Below are 16,008 nucleotides of genomic sequence, written 5' to 3' on the forward strand. Positions count from 1 at the left end.
AATAGCAATAGGTCCATTGGAGCACAGAGAAAGTTTGGATGATTGACATCTCGTCCCGCGTGACGGCATGGTCGCGACGATCCAATATGCACGATCTGCAAACTTCGGCCCATGCTTTGCGTTTGACGAGTTTAGCGACCCAGTTCTGAAACTTTGGCATCTGGTTCAAAGCGCTAGCGCTATATTTTGGCGGAGAATGAGCCTTCAATGATGTGTATATTTAGCGAATTTTCGCAATAAAAAAAAAATAAAAAGCTTTACGTTTTTTGGTTGTCTTTTTTTTTTTGGGGGGGGGGGGGAGGAATGTATTGACACGTTATATTTGCGAGATGCAATGTAGGTACTATCAACAAGATGTAGTTGTTTATAATATTGTCAAAAGACTTTCAGGACAATCGTGATAGAATAACTCGCGAAAATATAATAAATATACAAAAATCGCAATTCGCCCCCGGCTACGCGAGAGATGGCGGCAGTGTGTTGTCCCGTCGTAAGAAACCACAAGAGGTCACAACTAGGGGTGTCGCGAACCGGTCGAGGTTCGATATTTCGACCTTCTTGTGAAAAGTTCGGCAAAGGTTCGACTGCTATGCGCATGCGCGGCAGCTTGGCCAGTTGGTTTCGGATTGGGTGCTGATGGCTAAGGGATGAACTATGAACAGCACTGATTGGTTATTTCAGTTAATACAGTACAAAAAATTAAATTATTAACTTCTTCAGTGATTAGCATTAGTTTATTTTAATTGCAACTCTTCATAAAATAAAAAAAAGCACTTTGCATAAAAAAAAATTCTCCAAACCTAGACATGCTTGTATCAAGGTCTGGCCACACTGTCCCCAGAGTCGGACCGGTCGAATCTGGTGAAAAGGTCGAATGTTCGTCGAACCGGTTCAACCCAGTCGAACCCCAAAAGTTCGACCTAAAAATCCGGTTCGACAAAGGTTCGCCACACCCCTATAGGACGCACTTGGTCGTAAGCAATCGCAATTGTGTGAACGAGCATTGAGACGCCTTTCAAGCACCGGCCTTACACGCTTTATGAAAATGCATGCCCTTTAGGCGTCTTATTGAAGACTATTTCACTATTATTTCTAGTTCACCAACAATAGGAGTTTCTGTAGGTCTTGTGTCTTACCTGACAGGTTGATTTTCCGCCTAGCTTGGGATCAGCGCAGATCATGGTGGAAGTATCAACTGGATGATCGTGAAGGTAGTCTGTCAAACAGGTGTAAATGTCCACAATGGGCAGCTCTACCTTTTGCAGAGTTGGAGATCCGGTCCCTCCCTGCGATCCTGCAAGTGCAAACGAAATCAAATGCACATTACAGGCGAAATCGCAGCCCAGATCGTCGTAGATGTGCGATAGCATTTTGCTCCATCTTGTGGTGCGTAAACGTTTGTCTATTCACCCGTGACGATTTTGGAATATTTTTCGCCGACGTCAATAATGTCGTCTGTCACATTTGAAACCAATTCACAGGATGTTTATATCAAAATGTGTACTTCCCATGACGCAAGCAACGACGTTTGCTGTAGCATAATTGTAATCCAAATGTTTATCTTGCTGTAGGGATATAAACATATGTTTTATGTTCCTATACATCTTATCCTAATATATGTTTATATAATAGGCCTCGGGTATTTGCCGTTTAAAAGCTAATATCTCTCATCACATTCGTAGGGCGCATTACCTCTTTTATGCATAAATGATGTAGGTATAATATAGTAAGGGTGCGGGCCAGCTGGTGAATGTTAACCGTGCTGAATAAACCTGAGAATGGGGCAGAAATGAACATATATGACGAAAATAATTCCTGGAAAAGGGGAACAAGAGGGACAAGGGACGGACTCAAATCTCCAAACACAGCTAGGTGACTGGTGCGTAACCGAAGAAATCCGCCTGGTCCGGGTATCGAACCCGGGACCTCTCCGTTACAGGTGGAGCGCTCTACCAACTGAGCTAACCAGGGGTTAGACGTCAGTAGAGGAAACAGTTTTTATTAGCCGCCACCAGTCTAACTTCAACAAGGGTGAAGCTTGCAATTTAAGGTTTTTATTATAATGTAACTAAATGCAAAAATGCAAGCGAGCTGGACAAGAATGTCCAGCTCGCTTGAACCTTTGCATTTAGTTACATTATAATAACGAACAAATGAGTTGAAAGAGCAGAAAGGGACAGGACGAACGTCGTCCTGCCCTTTTCTGTTTCTTCAACTTATATGTTCATTTCTGCCCCAGTCTCAGGTTTATTCAACATGGAGGTAGGTATATAACTGAGGCGTGCCATCTGTTTTCTTGGCCACAAACCTAGCAATTAAAAAAATTACAGAAGTACACTTAAGACTCCTTACGTGTAGGAAGGCGAGTGCATTACAGTTCCGCGGGAGAAATGTTTTCGAGGAATGTTTCTTTCTATACGTATTAAAGTTCAGGAAGACGTATAAGACGACGTCGCGGACGACGTCCTAGAGATCGACACAGAGTGCGGCGTCTAGGACAACCTCTAGGACGACGTCCAGGATGACGTCAGGGACGGCGTCTGGGACGACGTCTGGGACGACGCCGACGCTAACAATGCCGCCGCCGCATTTTTTTACGTATGAGACAAGTGAGGTCGTCCTAGAGGTCTAGACCGACTTCTAGGACGACCGCATGGACTACGCCAAGGTAATGGGACAAGTGTATGGCCGCCCATGAAGCGGCGCGTGCCGTTCAAACGTATTTTTATCGCTTTTTCGACGTTTTTTCGCTTACGGGACAAGTAAGGCTTTCGGCTTAAAAGAAATCAAACCGAACCACTGACGCGAAAGAGCGTGGTTCGTTCTGAAATTTTAATGTGAAAGCAATAACTGTATCATAGCGCGTAGCCGGCGTTGTTGGTCCTCCGAAAACGGCGCCTGAATTCCCAATGGCTGCGACACGTCATGTGGCGTCAGTGAAACAGCGTCACCGTTGCTAAGGAGCCAGTCTAACTGCTGGTGGCGTATCCGGAAAAAAAGGGGGGGGGGGGGGGGGGGCAGACCAACGTTACTGGAGCAAGCTTGCTCCAGTAACGTTTGGGGGGGGAGGGGGGGGGGGGGGTAAACGCGGGTATTGTTAGGGAGTTTTTTTTTTTTTTTTTTTTTACGTAGGGGGTTGCCTTTAGGCATAAATGTCTTATATGTATGCTAGAAGACCTGTGGTATGGATGAATTGAAGCAATGTCTTGTGATAGTTGTTGTCATGCAGCCACTTATGGTAGCTGGTGGGTGCACTGTGTTGGAGACCTGCAGCTATAAGTAGGCGAGTGCGCTCAGTCTGTAGGCCAGGACAAGTCCATATAAGGACCACTGAACTGCGCTGCAGACCATAGCACCCGGGCACTTACCATCCGCAAGCGTGCCACGGCGCGAGAATTCTTCTTCATCAACCACAATTAAAAGACTCGCGCCATCCTGAACAACTGGCTGCAGCCAAATTTCTGTCGCCACCACCTCCCGCTCTACCAATCAACGGGAGCGAAGGCTGCGCGAACCGTGACGTGAATCAACGGACCGGGTATAAAAAGGGGAGCGCGGGACCAGGGGAGCGCTCGGTCTGGTTGAGCCGAGAGCGACAATTCATCCCCTCTTCTTTTCAATTATATCATCTAAAACTCAATCCGGACTCGACGTTCCTGCGTTCTCGTCCCTCCCTCCGGAACCTAACAGTATGCGCTGGACTGACGTTAGCACGTGCCGATCAATCGTATGCTCAAGGACGACGTCGTCCTTAGCGTCGTCATCGAGGTCGTCCTTGAGGTCATCTTAGACGTCGTATTCTTGGCGTCGTTCTTGACGTCGTTCTTTAGGCGTCGTTCTCGACGTCGTCGTAGACGTTGCCCTCAAAGGGCCCCTGAAAAGAAAAAAAATGTTTTTCTTTTAAACAGTCTGGTTGGAACACGCGTGTCAAAAAACAAACTTTACGCGAAAAAAAAAATTGGAGCAATATTGACTGCGCGAGATAGTCATTCCAGAATGACCAGTGACGTCATGGACTTTGCGCGCAGAATTTCTTATAAATTTCTCGCCGTCAATTTTGCTCTAAAAATTATTTTTTTTCGCGTAAAATTTATTTTTTGACACGCGTGTCCCAACCAGACTGCTTCAAAAAAATGTTTGTTTCTTTTCAGGGGTGCTTTAAGGTCATTCTAGAGGTCGTCCTAGACGTCGTTCTTGATGTCGTCCTCTAGGACGTTATCCATGACGTCGTCTTAGATGCCGTACGTGACGTCGTCCTCAACGTCGTTCGAGAGGTCGTTCTAGGCGTCGTCCTAGAGGTTGTCCTAGACGTCACGTCGTCCTTGACGTTCTCCTAGATGCCGTCCTTGACGTTGTCCTCGATATGTGCGCGGTAACGCAGATGCTTTGTCACAGAAGAGGTAAGGTCTTTTCTGTGACGTGTGTGTAGAAACGTGTAGAAACATTACTTGAAAACATTTCCCTGGCTGGACTATAATGCTTTCGTATTCCTACACGTAGGCAGTCATAAGTGTACTCCTGTAATATGTTTCTTGCATTTAAAGGTCTCAGTGACTTAATATAATAATAACATTAATAAAGTTTATTTCCCGTTCGATACAGGAATGGAGGAAATAGCGGGAAAAAGCTGTTTTCTACCTTGACGGAGTCCCCTGCTCCCTTACAGTTCCATATGACAGCTAAAAATACAAAGCAACAGCAAAAATATCAACATTGTGTACAAAATAGAGTACAACCTATCGCAGAAAACTAACATATTCCATTTAAATAAGAAAATAAGTCTTGCATTGTGACAGAAATTATATCAACGTTTTTGTTTAAGAGGAAATTTAGTAAAGTAGGTAGCGTATACTTTAGAGAAGGCATGGAATAGTTGTTATGGCAAGGAGGCACAGCCCAATGTGCCGCCGAACGAGTTGGATAGGAGGTAAAATGTTTCCTTAGTTTAGAATGTTTGGCCGGAATATCCACGTTTCTTTTTTTTTCTACCTTAGAGCGGACTATAAGTTTATACGTATACATATCGAAAACGCGCAACAAAATATATTTTTCAAACAAACCCTCGGCGCTTTACATATAAGAAACATTAGCAATGAAGCGGACAATTTTTTTTGTAATAGATGTATTTTTTGTAGATTGAAACTGGTGGTTCTACCCCGTACCAGGTGGCAGTAGTTTAAATGGGATGTAAATAGAGTTGTATATATACTGTAAACGACTTAATTTTCGCAGGATCAAATTTTCGCGAATCGGACAAAAGCTGTAAATTTTAAATTATTCGCGGATTCTAATTTTCGCGAAGCGAGTATCGCCTCCGTAGCGTTCACATATTGCCCGAGTTGTTCGCTGGACATACTTTTCGCGTTTGTAGGCGATTCGAGAAATTCGCGAAAATTAGGTCCTCGCGAAAATTTAGTCGTTTACAGTAAGTAGTTTAACGTTGTTTGGTACAATAAAACGGTTTCGTGAGACTAATCCAATGACCCTGGACAATCTAGGAACTTATAGCTTACATGGTCGTCCCAAGACAAATACTGGTTAAGATAAACGCCAGGACTTTTCAAATTCTCCACTATCTTTATGACATTTCAATTTATTACGAGACTTTTCGTTATAAAACGCTTTTATTTTTGGTTCGAAAGACAACTCCTTTAGTTTTACTATTCTTAATTTAAAGTCCGTTGTCGGATATTTAATTTTGCAACCCTGTTAAAGTATCATTTTGCGCAGTTGATAAGTTTACCACTAGTCTTAGCCGAAAATAAAAGAGTTGTATCGTCTGCATATATGACAAATTTAGCAAGAGAATCTATGTTAACAATATCGTTAATATAAATGTTAAATAGCAAAGGTCCCAAAATACTCCTTTGTGGTACACCAGAGAAAACAGACTTTGTATTAGATGAAAATCCATTTAAATAGACAAACTGCTTACGATCACTCAAATATGACTGAAGCAACGTAAGTGCTTGGCCCCGAATTCCATAAGGATAAAGTCTTTTTAGCAATAAATTATGGTTTACATAATCGAATGCTTTCGTAAAATCAATAAATACGGCTAAAGCTACCTGGTTTGCCTTAAAACTCTCTAAAATAAATTATTTTTTGTTCTAGTAATGCTAGGTCTGTCGAACGATGCTTCATGAACCCAAATTTATCATTAGTAATTACACGATGCTTATTAAAAAAATTGACAGACGAATGTGAATAAGTTTTTCTAAGCCCTTAAAAAAACGACAAGATAGAGATAGGTCTATAATTATTTATGTCGTTCTTGTCTCCCTTTTTTTATAAAATACAGACACTCTAGCTTTTTGCATCAGCTGCGGAAACACCCCAGTTGAAAAACATAAATCAAATATGCAAGTAAGGAAGGGAGTGATCATTGGTAAAACATATTTCACCGCCCGAATCTGCATGCCATCAACATCATAGCTATGGCTATTTTTTTATTCCATAAAAGTAGTAGACTCCTCTGTATCAGTAACTGGCAATAGAAATGGAATCCCTAGCTTTAAAGGTTATATTATCACATGCGGCATCACTACTGTTAATTTGAGGCAAATCAACAAACCTGTCAATAAATGCGTTTGCCAATGACACGCCAGTTAATTTCTCTCCTGCAAAAATAATGCATTCTACAAGATGGGACGTTTTGCCTTCTATAACTAAATTCAAGTTCTTCCACGTAAGGTCAGAATGGCCTACAGAGTTTCTAAAGGATTCATTATGATAACGCTTTCTTGCTTTTCTCAGGGCGTTTGTCAGTTGCTTACGGTACGATTTAAACGTCCGAAGGTCATTGGGATTTCTAGTTCTTGTGAACTTTATATATAGCGCATTTTTAACATTTATATTTTCAAGTAGATCTACAGTTATCCATGGTTTCCGAATGCGTTTCCTCACTTTAATTAGTCTGCAAGGAAAAGTGCTCGGATAAATGTTTTTAAACCGTCCAAGAAAAAACTTGAACGCCTCATCGGGATCGCTCTTTGAAAAGATATCATCCCAATTTGTATCTGCCACACATTCCGTGAACCTCTCCAAACCATCCGGCATAACACACTGGACTTGCGCAGAAGTTATTGGAACTTTCTACTTTATGTTATTCATTTTGACACACATAAAAATTAGAAGATGATCACTGAGGTCATAATTAATTATTCCAGATCTTATACGACTTTCCTCGTAATTTGTTATGAATCAATCAATCAAGGTTTTTGAGGTAACTCTGGTCGGAGATTTTATTACAGTACAACCATTTATAAGTATTAAACTTTCCAACTCCCTTTTGAGGCAGTATTACTTAACATGTTCACATTAAAATCGCCACCGCATATAATGTTCAGCTTCTTTTCATTTGCAAAATCAAAAAGAGCGCTCAGAAAATTCAAAAAAGGGGGCAAATCGACTGCAGTGGGGCGGTAAATTACCGAATCGAAGTCGTTTTTGGTTCGCAATGATAAAGCTTCGTAATCTTTACTGATAACAATAAACGAAGGCAGTAACTCGCAATCAATACTTTCTTTAATCAAAATTGACACACACACACACTCGGGTTTCGCTGCGATTTATAAAAAAAAACATTCATACAAAGGCAATCTGGAAACATCGGTATGTTCTGTGTACCAGGTTTAATGCTAATGAATTCTTCCGAACCTGTCCCATGACACGTATTCAGACGTTGTATAATACTTTCAATGATTCTTGCATTGACATTTTTAACCCATCTTTTGCAGCGTTCAAGTTTTCTCTTACAAATCTATAACCATCTTTTGTAGCGTTCAAGTTTTCTATTGTCAATTTGTAGAATTCTTTTTGCTGTATGTTAATTGTGCATCATTATCAAGGCTTCAAGCTGTTTATGAGCACGAAAAATAAACAAATGAATGAATGAATAAATGAATGAAGTAATGAATGAATGAACGAATGAATGAATGAATAATCTCGATATCAGAAAGCTCAGCAAAAAAACCCTCAAGATCAACACTTTTATTTTTGCTGCTCGAATATTAATATGTCAACAGTAAGTTGATAAGGAAAACTCTTCTCCAATACAAGCTTCAAACTCAGAAGGCAATACATATTCTGAGAATGCCATCTCAAAAGAAAGTATAAACAGGAAAAAAATGCAGATAAAGGCTGCAAGCACCAGTAGCTCAGCTCATGTTTGACAAGTCGTGTTCACTTTTTACTGTTTTGGCAGGGTAACCGGTTTTCCTCCTGACAAACATGTTACCATTTCGGTGCAAAACATACTGAAAATTGTGTTCTCTTGCCCCTTGTTTCGTAGACCACAAGAGCGCCTTATCTTGACAAGTCATATTTTTAAGAATATACTCGTTATCTTTACGACCTTTAAGGTTGCGTCCTTGTCCAGCCAGCGATCGCGAGTCTGTTGTTTCATGTTCTGTTGCCGTTGACCAATTATTTAAAACATTATTTGATTAGTTTTAATCTTGCAAATGTATTACGCTGCAGATTTCTTCGGGTGTGGCAGAGTAATCTATTCAAAACTTACGAAGCCTCCAGGATGTTAGGCCGTAGGCTCAGTATATTTTAAGTGGGAGAAAGATCGAATGAGTGTTCTCCAACTCAGAATTAGGAATAAAACAAGCCAGATATATAATAGCGAGTTCGTTTCACGGCACTCGTGCCCACGCGTGCCCACTCGAAGCGTGGAACGGGTTCGTTTTGGGCCGGCACTCCACGAGTGGTTGCACTCTCCGAGTTCGTTTCAGCGCTGACACCCCACGCGTGCATGCACTCGCTGCACCGAGAAAATCGGGAGTGCGCCAAAATGCAATCCCGTCATGCCTTGCTCCGGCGGGGCCGGCGAGGAGCGGGAGCAGACGACGAGGGTTCGTCTGCTACGATGTGTCGCGGAACCGAACGGGAAAAAAAGTAGATTTTCTCATAAAAATCGGGTCCCGCGGGCCACGAAATCAAACGCGAGCTTGAATTGTGAGCGTCTGCTATTTCCCGAAGAAAGCCATTGACAACGCGTGATTTATTTGCAGGTTTTAAATCGCTCTGTTGCCGTACAAACGCTGAAATATACAAGTGTGTAAAGAAATGCTCAAAACAAACGTGACAGCGGGCCCCGAGATGTCTATCACCATCCGTGTGCGGGTGAAAAATTTAACATTTGTCGAAAAAACTCCCCCAGCAGAAACCTCTTTCTACCCAATAAGCATCAGAGAAAGCTAAAGATGGTAACTTTACCCGAGGATTGGGCAACGTCATCATGTTTAACATTTATTTACGTCAGATAACTTGCCCCGTCGTATTTTGTTCGAGAAAGCTCTCGTTCTCGACGCCCTCACCAAGGCTAATATCTGATCCACCTATAATGACGATCCAAATCGAAAGTCCCAGTTTTGCTGAATATTCCAACAGGCTAGTTTTAAGCCGTACCCTTTCAGTGGTTCACGCATAATACCATGCTCAAACGGATCAAGCTTCTGCTCGGACAGCATCATCAGTTTTCTTCAGTGTAAACGGTTATAAGAATAACTAGTGCCACTAAATAAGCTACGCTTCAGAGTAACGACACTTGGCCATATTGTGTCTTAAAATCATGGTTGCCAGTTATCTGAAACATTATCTGAAATCACAGGAAACACGTTTCCGCCCCCCACAAATGTTTAAACGGTTCGTGACAGAGCAAAGAAATATTGCGTGACCTTCCTAACACCGAATCTAATGCTGAGGAAGTCGCACTTTTGAATCATGACGATCGGTAGTTGCGTCTGCTCTGCATACGAGCCAAAATGGCGGCGCCCACAACAATGCCGGGGAACGGAGTGCCGATACTCTAAGCGCAGCTCATTTAATAACTCTAAGAATAACCAGCTGCTTTGTAGACAGCTGGTTGCGGAGATTTACGCCGTCTGTAACTACCTCTACGGCAGCCGAGCTGCTTGAAGTCATCGCAACTATAAACTACAGGTTGCAGCGACCAACGTTCGTAGATAAACGTTGGTAGCGACTGCATTCACGCATTCCCACGCATCACTCCGAACAGAAAGGCGCTAGTTTCGGTTTGAAGTCGGTGCCTTTTCTACAACATAGATGGCGGCAGCATCAGTCTTCTGCACTCGGTGCATTTGGCGAGTTCGTTTGAGTCCAGTTTTCCGTGCAACACTCTGTGAGTGCGATGCATTCTGGGAGAGAACTCGAACGTTGCCAGTGCGTGTGAAACGAACTCGCTATTAAACATTAAAAGAAGCTACAATATATCGCGGGTACATGATAGCGCGAATAGCCTAGGCAGCTTGCTGATAACAAAACGGGTAACATTGAGTAGGACTCATCATCGGAAGGATTCATCAGACATTTTGAATGGGAACTCGCAGGGCTGATTTGCAGCGCTTTTTCGTCTGTACAGTAGCGTGCGTAGGCTAGATGTGGTTTTCTCTGTGGCTCTATTGGGGTTTGCTTAATAAGTGTTGAATAATCAGCGTAGAAAAGAATAATGATGTGCAACGGAGCAAACGCAAATTTTGCTTTGCACTTGATTACGGGGATCTCAGAAGGGTTACAAAAACCTAAGTTTTCGGGAGTTAATTCAAATATAAAAAAAATACAAAATGAACACATGAAGTGTGTCTATGTTGCAATGTTTGCGATTCGTCAGACCACGTGTGACTTCAAAAGCATACGGACCGTAAATTCGTCAGGCAGTCAAACTGTAAAAGCATTAAATTATAAAGTGGTCAAACAATTGCAAAATAAATCATCCAGGTCGTCAAACCGCACAAGCGTCAAAACATAACGTCACCAAGCCATCACACAACAACTACTTCAAAGCATCAAATCAATATAGGGTGATACCAGATAAGATCGACCAAAGGGTGGCCGGTCGACTTTTTAAATCAACTGATGTTTTATAAATCTCCCCTCGTGGGCTAACTGCCTCGGCCGCTGTGGGGGGCCACCTTCCTTTCGCTCTTTCGTTCGTGCGGCCTCTCCAGGGAACGTGGTTACCGCGGAACTGAACAAATCCACGGACAGGAACGGCATCTGCGTCCGTGGAGCAATGGTCGGTGCTATGCCAATGGTAAGCTATTCTTCATATCTACTTAACCAGAAATAAATCTTTTATATTTGAACAAAGCATGTCAAAGCGCATTTTTGAAATAATTCTTAAACAGAGTTCCGATAAATTATCACTGTGGAATAGCACCAAAAGATTAATTCGACCAAACTGGTTTAACTAAGATAATAATGTTGCTTAACACTTAAGAGTGTGGTAAAGAAGATGAAGAACTTTTAGTCGAAGCAACAGACACTAAAGGGAACGGCTCACGTTCCTTTTTGTGTCTGTTCCTTCGACGAAAATTTTCTAATTTTCTTCACCGCAGTCTCGGGTGTTACAATACATCATTTGCCACCACCAGCTCGCCTGCGCACTCACTCTTTTCACTAATTGGCTAGAGAGCCAACATCTCCTATTTAACAGCTTGTTGGCTATTTACAAATCATTAGGCAAACTTTTTTTTTACTAATAACGCTCTTATCTTCGGCTGTGTTTCTTAAGCGATACAGGTAACAGTGTAAATCGTAAGTTTCGCCGCGCGAAATTAAAGTGGAAAAAATTGCAAAGCTAAGACATCGTCCAACGATATCGAACACAATACATAATACCTCTTCCGATCGCAAAAACAAACACCTTCGAGATTGCGAAATATCTCTGCAACTTTTACGAATTCCCGCTAAAAATCGCTAACATCTGGCGTTCTTGGACGGTTTCGCAAGTGTCACATTAACAACCACTTCACTGTTTACTTACCTACTCAACGTGCCTCTCGCGCTCCAGTTTCTTTTGCAATTGATTCTGCACAGCTCTAATGCGTGATTTCGACTAATTACACGCAAAAGCACTGTCGTAATAATTAATGTATCTTGGGGATTCAACGTCTCTTAACTAAATTTTAAAGTCCGTTTAAATATTTTACGATTTGAAAAGACCAGGACTACTCGACCGAACCGCACGCACACCGAATACCCGACGGGTAGCGAAGCAACCAGACTTGTACGTAATCCGTTACAAGTAACGAAATTCCTTGTAATCCCTTACATTTATCGGTAATTTAGTAACTGAATAATTACATTTTTTCTAGTCTAATTTTAAAGTAATTCCCTTACATTTTTTACGTAACGGATTCCTTGTAGTTCGTTATATTTTTTTCAGGACCAGCCCCCCCCCCCCTTCTAAAGAAAAGGTCGTTTTTATTTTGATAAATTTGAGCGGCAGTGATACTGTCACGGCATTGACCAGCGCAAAGGGAGGCTTGGCACTCTTCAGTTCTGCAAAGCCTTTTCTTTGCAACACCAAGCCCCTGAATCTATTTTCTTTTCAGACCCTAACAACAATGTCATAAAATCCAAATAAGCATTTCTACAAAAAAAAAAAAAGGGAGGGGGGCAAGTTATATCCGCTTTTTTTAGTGCCTTTGTTTTTTTTTTTCTTTGCGATCGAAGGCGGGGAGAGGTGGACACCAAGTGATTGTGTGCCTCTTCGAGAAACTCGAGGCGGTAAGTGCACAGACAAGAATTAAGAATGCCCTTCTCGGTTATAGTAGCTACAACCATTTTTATAATGTCACAACACGAGACAACGCTCCGTCTGCCCTAAAATCCTCTAAAAGCAATGTGATGATATGTGAAGGTGTTATTGCCAGAAGCATCCTCGTTCATTGCTGCACACTTATCATCTTCTCTAAGAAAACAGGATGTATTTGTTCTGCTTCATTCACATTATTTCAACCTGTTTTGAAAACTACTTACTTTTTTGCGGTCCAAGTTTTAGGGTTGGCCCCTTTTATTTGTGAATTTCAGCCAGGTTATCCGCATCTCAGCCACCCTTTTGTGAGTCAGCTTTTTGCGATCACTCCGAAAATAATAATTGTCTTCCTTTTTTTTTTCGCTGTTGTATTCCGGCACGACGCATCTTTTACAAATAAAAGATAAGAGGTCTTTACAAATAAAGCATAATGGTGGCTGATGTAGACTCGAGACTCTGGGCTTAGGGAGGGAGTGAAACTCATGAGTGGGGAGCCATAGTGTGGCTCAGTTCTCTGCCCTTTGCTGCCCGTGGCATCAGCGGAAGTCTATCCAGACCAAACCGGAGTAAACTGCAATCGGTCCGTGCTCCGTGCGTTTTTGAACGGCATCAAGAAAGGTACACATGGCAAACGTGCATTTGCCTTTCCTTATTTTTACCGACGTTCTGATTGTTATTTTTTTCTATTACTTATATTTATATATTAAAAACATTTTATTATTCACTAACGCGCCTCAACCGAGGCTCGACCTGTTAAGAATCACAGGAAGAAGAATATCGAGCCAAACCTTAAATATTATTTTATTATCACCTTACTGGTACCAACTCTACTAAAACTCTCGAATATCAGGCAACGGCTGCAACGATGAAGCTTTGCCCTATCTTCGAGCTAAATAGTACTTCCATTGCTTCGCTAAAAAAGCTAAATGCAAAGATTTAAATATTCGTGAGGCACAATATGGCACTCCCATCCAGTGACTCAGTTCAAATGGTGCTCAGCGTAGCAGTCCACATCTTCAGTAAAAAATGACGCAATATATGTCTGACGAGACTTTCGAGAGCCAGCTGTTGCTCAAAATTCTCAAGGTCAATAAATGGGACAGCTGGCAACAGTAAGAACTTGAATAGCCTTCTTCCTTTTGTTCCAAAACTGAGGAAAATATTGTTGAAAGTAACGCCACGAAAGTAACGGATTACTTTTGGGAGTAACGGTCCCTTACTTTTATGAGAGGGTAATTGTAATTGCAAAAAATTACAATTTAGCCTTGAGTAATTGTAAATGTAATTCCTTACAATTTTTCAGTAACGTGTACAAGTCTGGAAGCAACCAACCCGAGATATGGCGCATGGTTACCGGCCTGTTAAAATAAAGATGAACCACGCCGTTGTGGCCCGCAGCCATCAGAACGTCTCAAATCCTGTCCTCGCTGAGCTTATTGTGTTTGCGGTTGGTGGCTTGTATTTCCCCTAGTAAAGTATTTTTCGTCTCTGGTAGGATCATCTCTTTACCCTTTCCTACTCCACCCCCCCCCCCCCCCAAACCAACACCACACCCTTTGCAAGACTAGGCTAGTTTGACTTAATAGCACCTCCTGGACAAGTGCAGAAAAGTGTAGGCCGGTGTACTTCCGGTCATATCTCAATGCATATACCATAAGTACACTGTCTTACACTTTCCCGCACCGGTGCGGGAGGTACACTTAAATAGAACTTGCCTAATACCTTCCGTTTCCTCCACGGCGGTGGGATTCCTGAGTGTACTACAGTGCGTCTACATTCTAAAAAGATGCTAAGAGAAGGCATTATCGGCGGGCCGCAGACGACGAGCTGCGCCAAGCGGAAAAGGCAGCAGAATTTTAGCAACGTAGTTCTCTTCGTTGCAACGAACGCCAAATTTCAGAGTGGATTCCTGAACAATCCTTGGGTTACCCGTACGGTGGGTGCTACCGGTTGCGGTTTCTAAGAGGCCTGACGACCTCGCGTACAAAGCACGTCTTCTTTCTGGTCTAAGAGTTATATGCCTAAGATGTCTTGCAAAGTCTGAGTGATATTGAAGTGTGCCTTGCAGAAGGGCAAGGGGCCGAATCTGTCTGGTAAAAGCAGCTCGTCGAAAGCAGATCTTTCAATTGGTAAGGAAATACATACCAATGTACTGTAGAGACACGGACAGAAGACCAACTATGAGTTGGTTAATAAAGATCTCCGTAAAAAAGTAACTTGATAAAATCGTTTAGGAACTCACAATTCTTAGAGTGAAATAATTGTTTTAGCATCTCCACTGAGACTGAAATTTTTTTCAGAAAGGCCAACCTGAAAAAGGTTGGTTGTTTTAATTCTTTCTGTTAAATTTCTCGCTCACTTTTCTAAAATAAAATTTGTCAGTTAGTGTTTAGGTTGGTAACAGAACAACGATCAGTTGTTTGGTTATTCTAATTCTTTTTTTAGCAGCAGATTAGGCATGTTTTCTTGAATACCAGCTGAACGCAGAGGAAAAGCGAAGGAACGTAGAGGAAACCCGAAAATCTTGATATATAACCCCTTGTTTTACTCCCACTTTGCCTACTGCTACCTCGTTTTGGGTACATCAACCTTAACTAATATTGAAAAACTGTTCATACTACAAAAGAAAATACTCAGAGGTATAGGTCATGTACCTTTGGATTTTCACACTGCTGAATTATTTAAAACCTATAGGATAATTGATGTTCACAATTTGTATTAATATCGACTTTGTTCCAGTTTTAAGTGTGAAAGAATAAAGGACACATGTTTCTTAGAAAATCTTGCACTGTTGGAGAAAATTCACCAGTGTGGTCTACTCGTCACGCGGAGAAGTGGAAGATGGTTACTCAGCGAACGAACTATGGCTCTCTGATGCTTCAATTTACTCTTCCAAATTTCTTAAATACTTTTTGCAGTAGTAATGTTTCCCTTGAAAACTTGACTTTCAAAGACTTGCGTGGATATTTTTGTACATGATGCATTCTTTTCATACAACGTTATTTGTTTTGTTTTTTTCTGTTAACAATACCTTCCGTTGCTACTTGATGTGATTTTCATCTTTATTTCTCGATGCTTGCCGTTGACCGCTGTAAGGGGACCGAGGACCAGTCAAGCTGCATATAGCAGCTTTTTTTCTCGGGCTCCCCCATGAAGATTGATGGAAATAACGATATTATTATTATTATTAGAATACGTTAAGCTGGTATTCAAGAAGGCATGTCAAACCAACCGGCTCAGGTCCAGGCCGTCAAGGCTTAGGCACTTCCTATCAAATTTTGACTATGGTCCTCATCGGTTCCTACTAGAAGTTTCCTATCCCAAACTGGTCACGTCAATTTTGATATTATTATACCACCATCTTACAATTTAACCCACTTACAACTCACCTTTTTATAAGTTAAATTGTGTTTGATAAACCTAAGTTATCTCCCACATAG

At 41.7% G+C, this 16,008-nt stretch overlaps 1 protein-coding gene across 1 annotated transcript in view; it reads right to left on the reverse strand.

The window, feature by feature from the left end:
* Positions 1-1,177: 1,177 nt before the first annotated feature.
* Positions 1,178-16,008, reverse strand: part of LOC121837545 (serine protease 30-like) — a 125,688-nt gene continuing 110,857 nt past the window's right edge. Inside the window, exon 4 of the mRNA XM_042293159.1 lies at positions 1,178-1,294. Within this exon, the coding sequence (XP_042149093.1) occupies positions 1,253-1,294 (42 nt within the window). The 3' untranslated portion in view covers positions 1,178-1,252. The remainder of the gene's footprint in view (positions 1,295-16,008) is intronic.

This window comes from Ixodes scapularis, unplaced genomic scaffold (assembly GCF_016920785.2).
Source record: "Ixodes scapularis isolate PalLabHiFi unplaced genomic scaffold, ASM1692078v2 PGA_scaffold47__10_contigs__length_4178495, whole genome shotgun sequence".
Lineage (NCBI taxonomy): Eukaryota > Metazoa > Arthropoda > Arachnida > Ixodida > Ixodidae > Ixodes > Ixodes scapularis.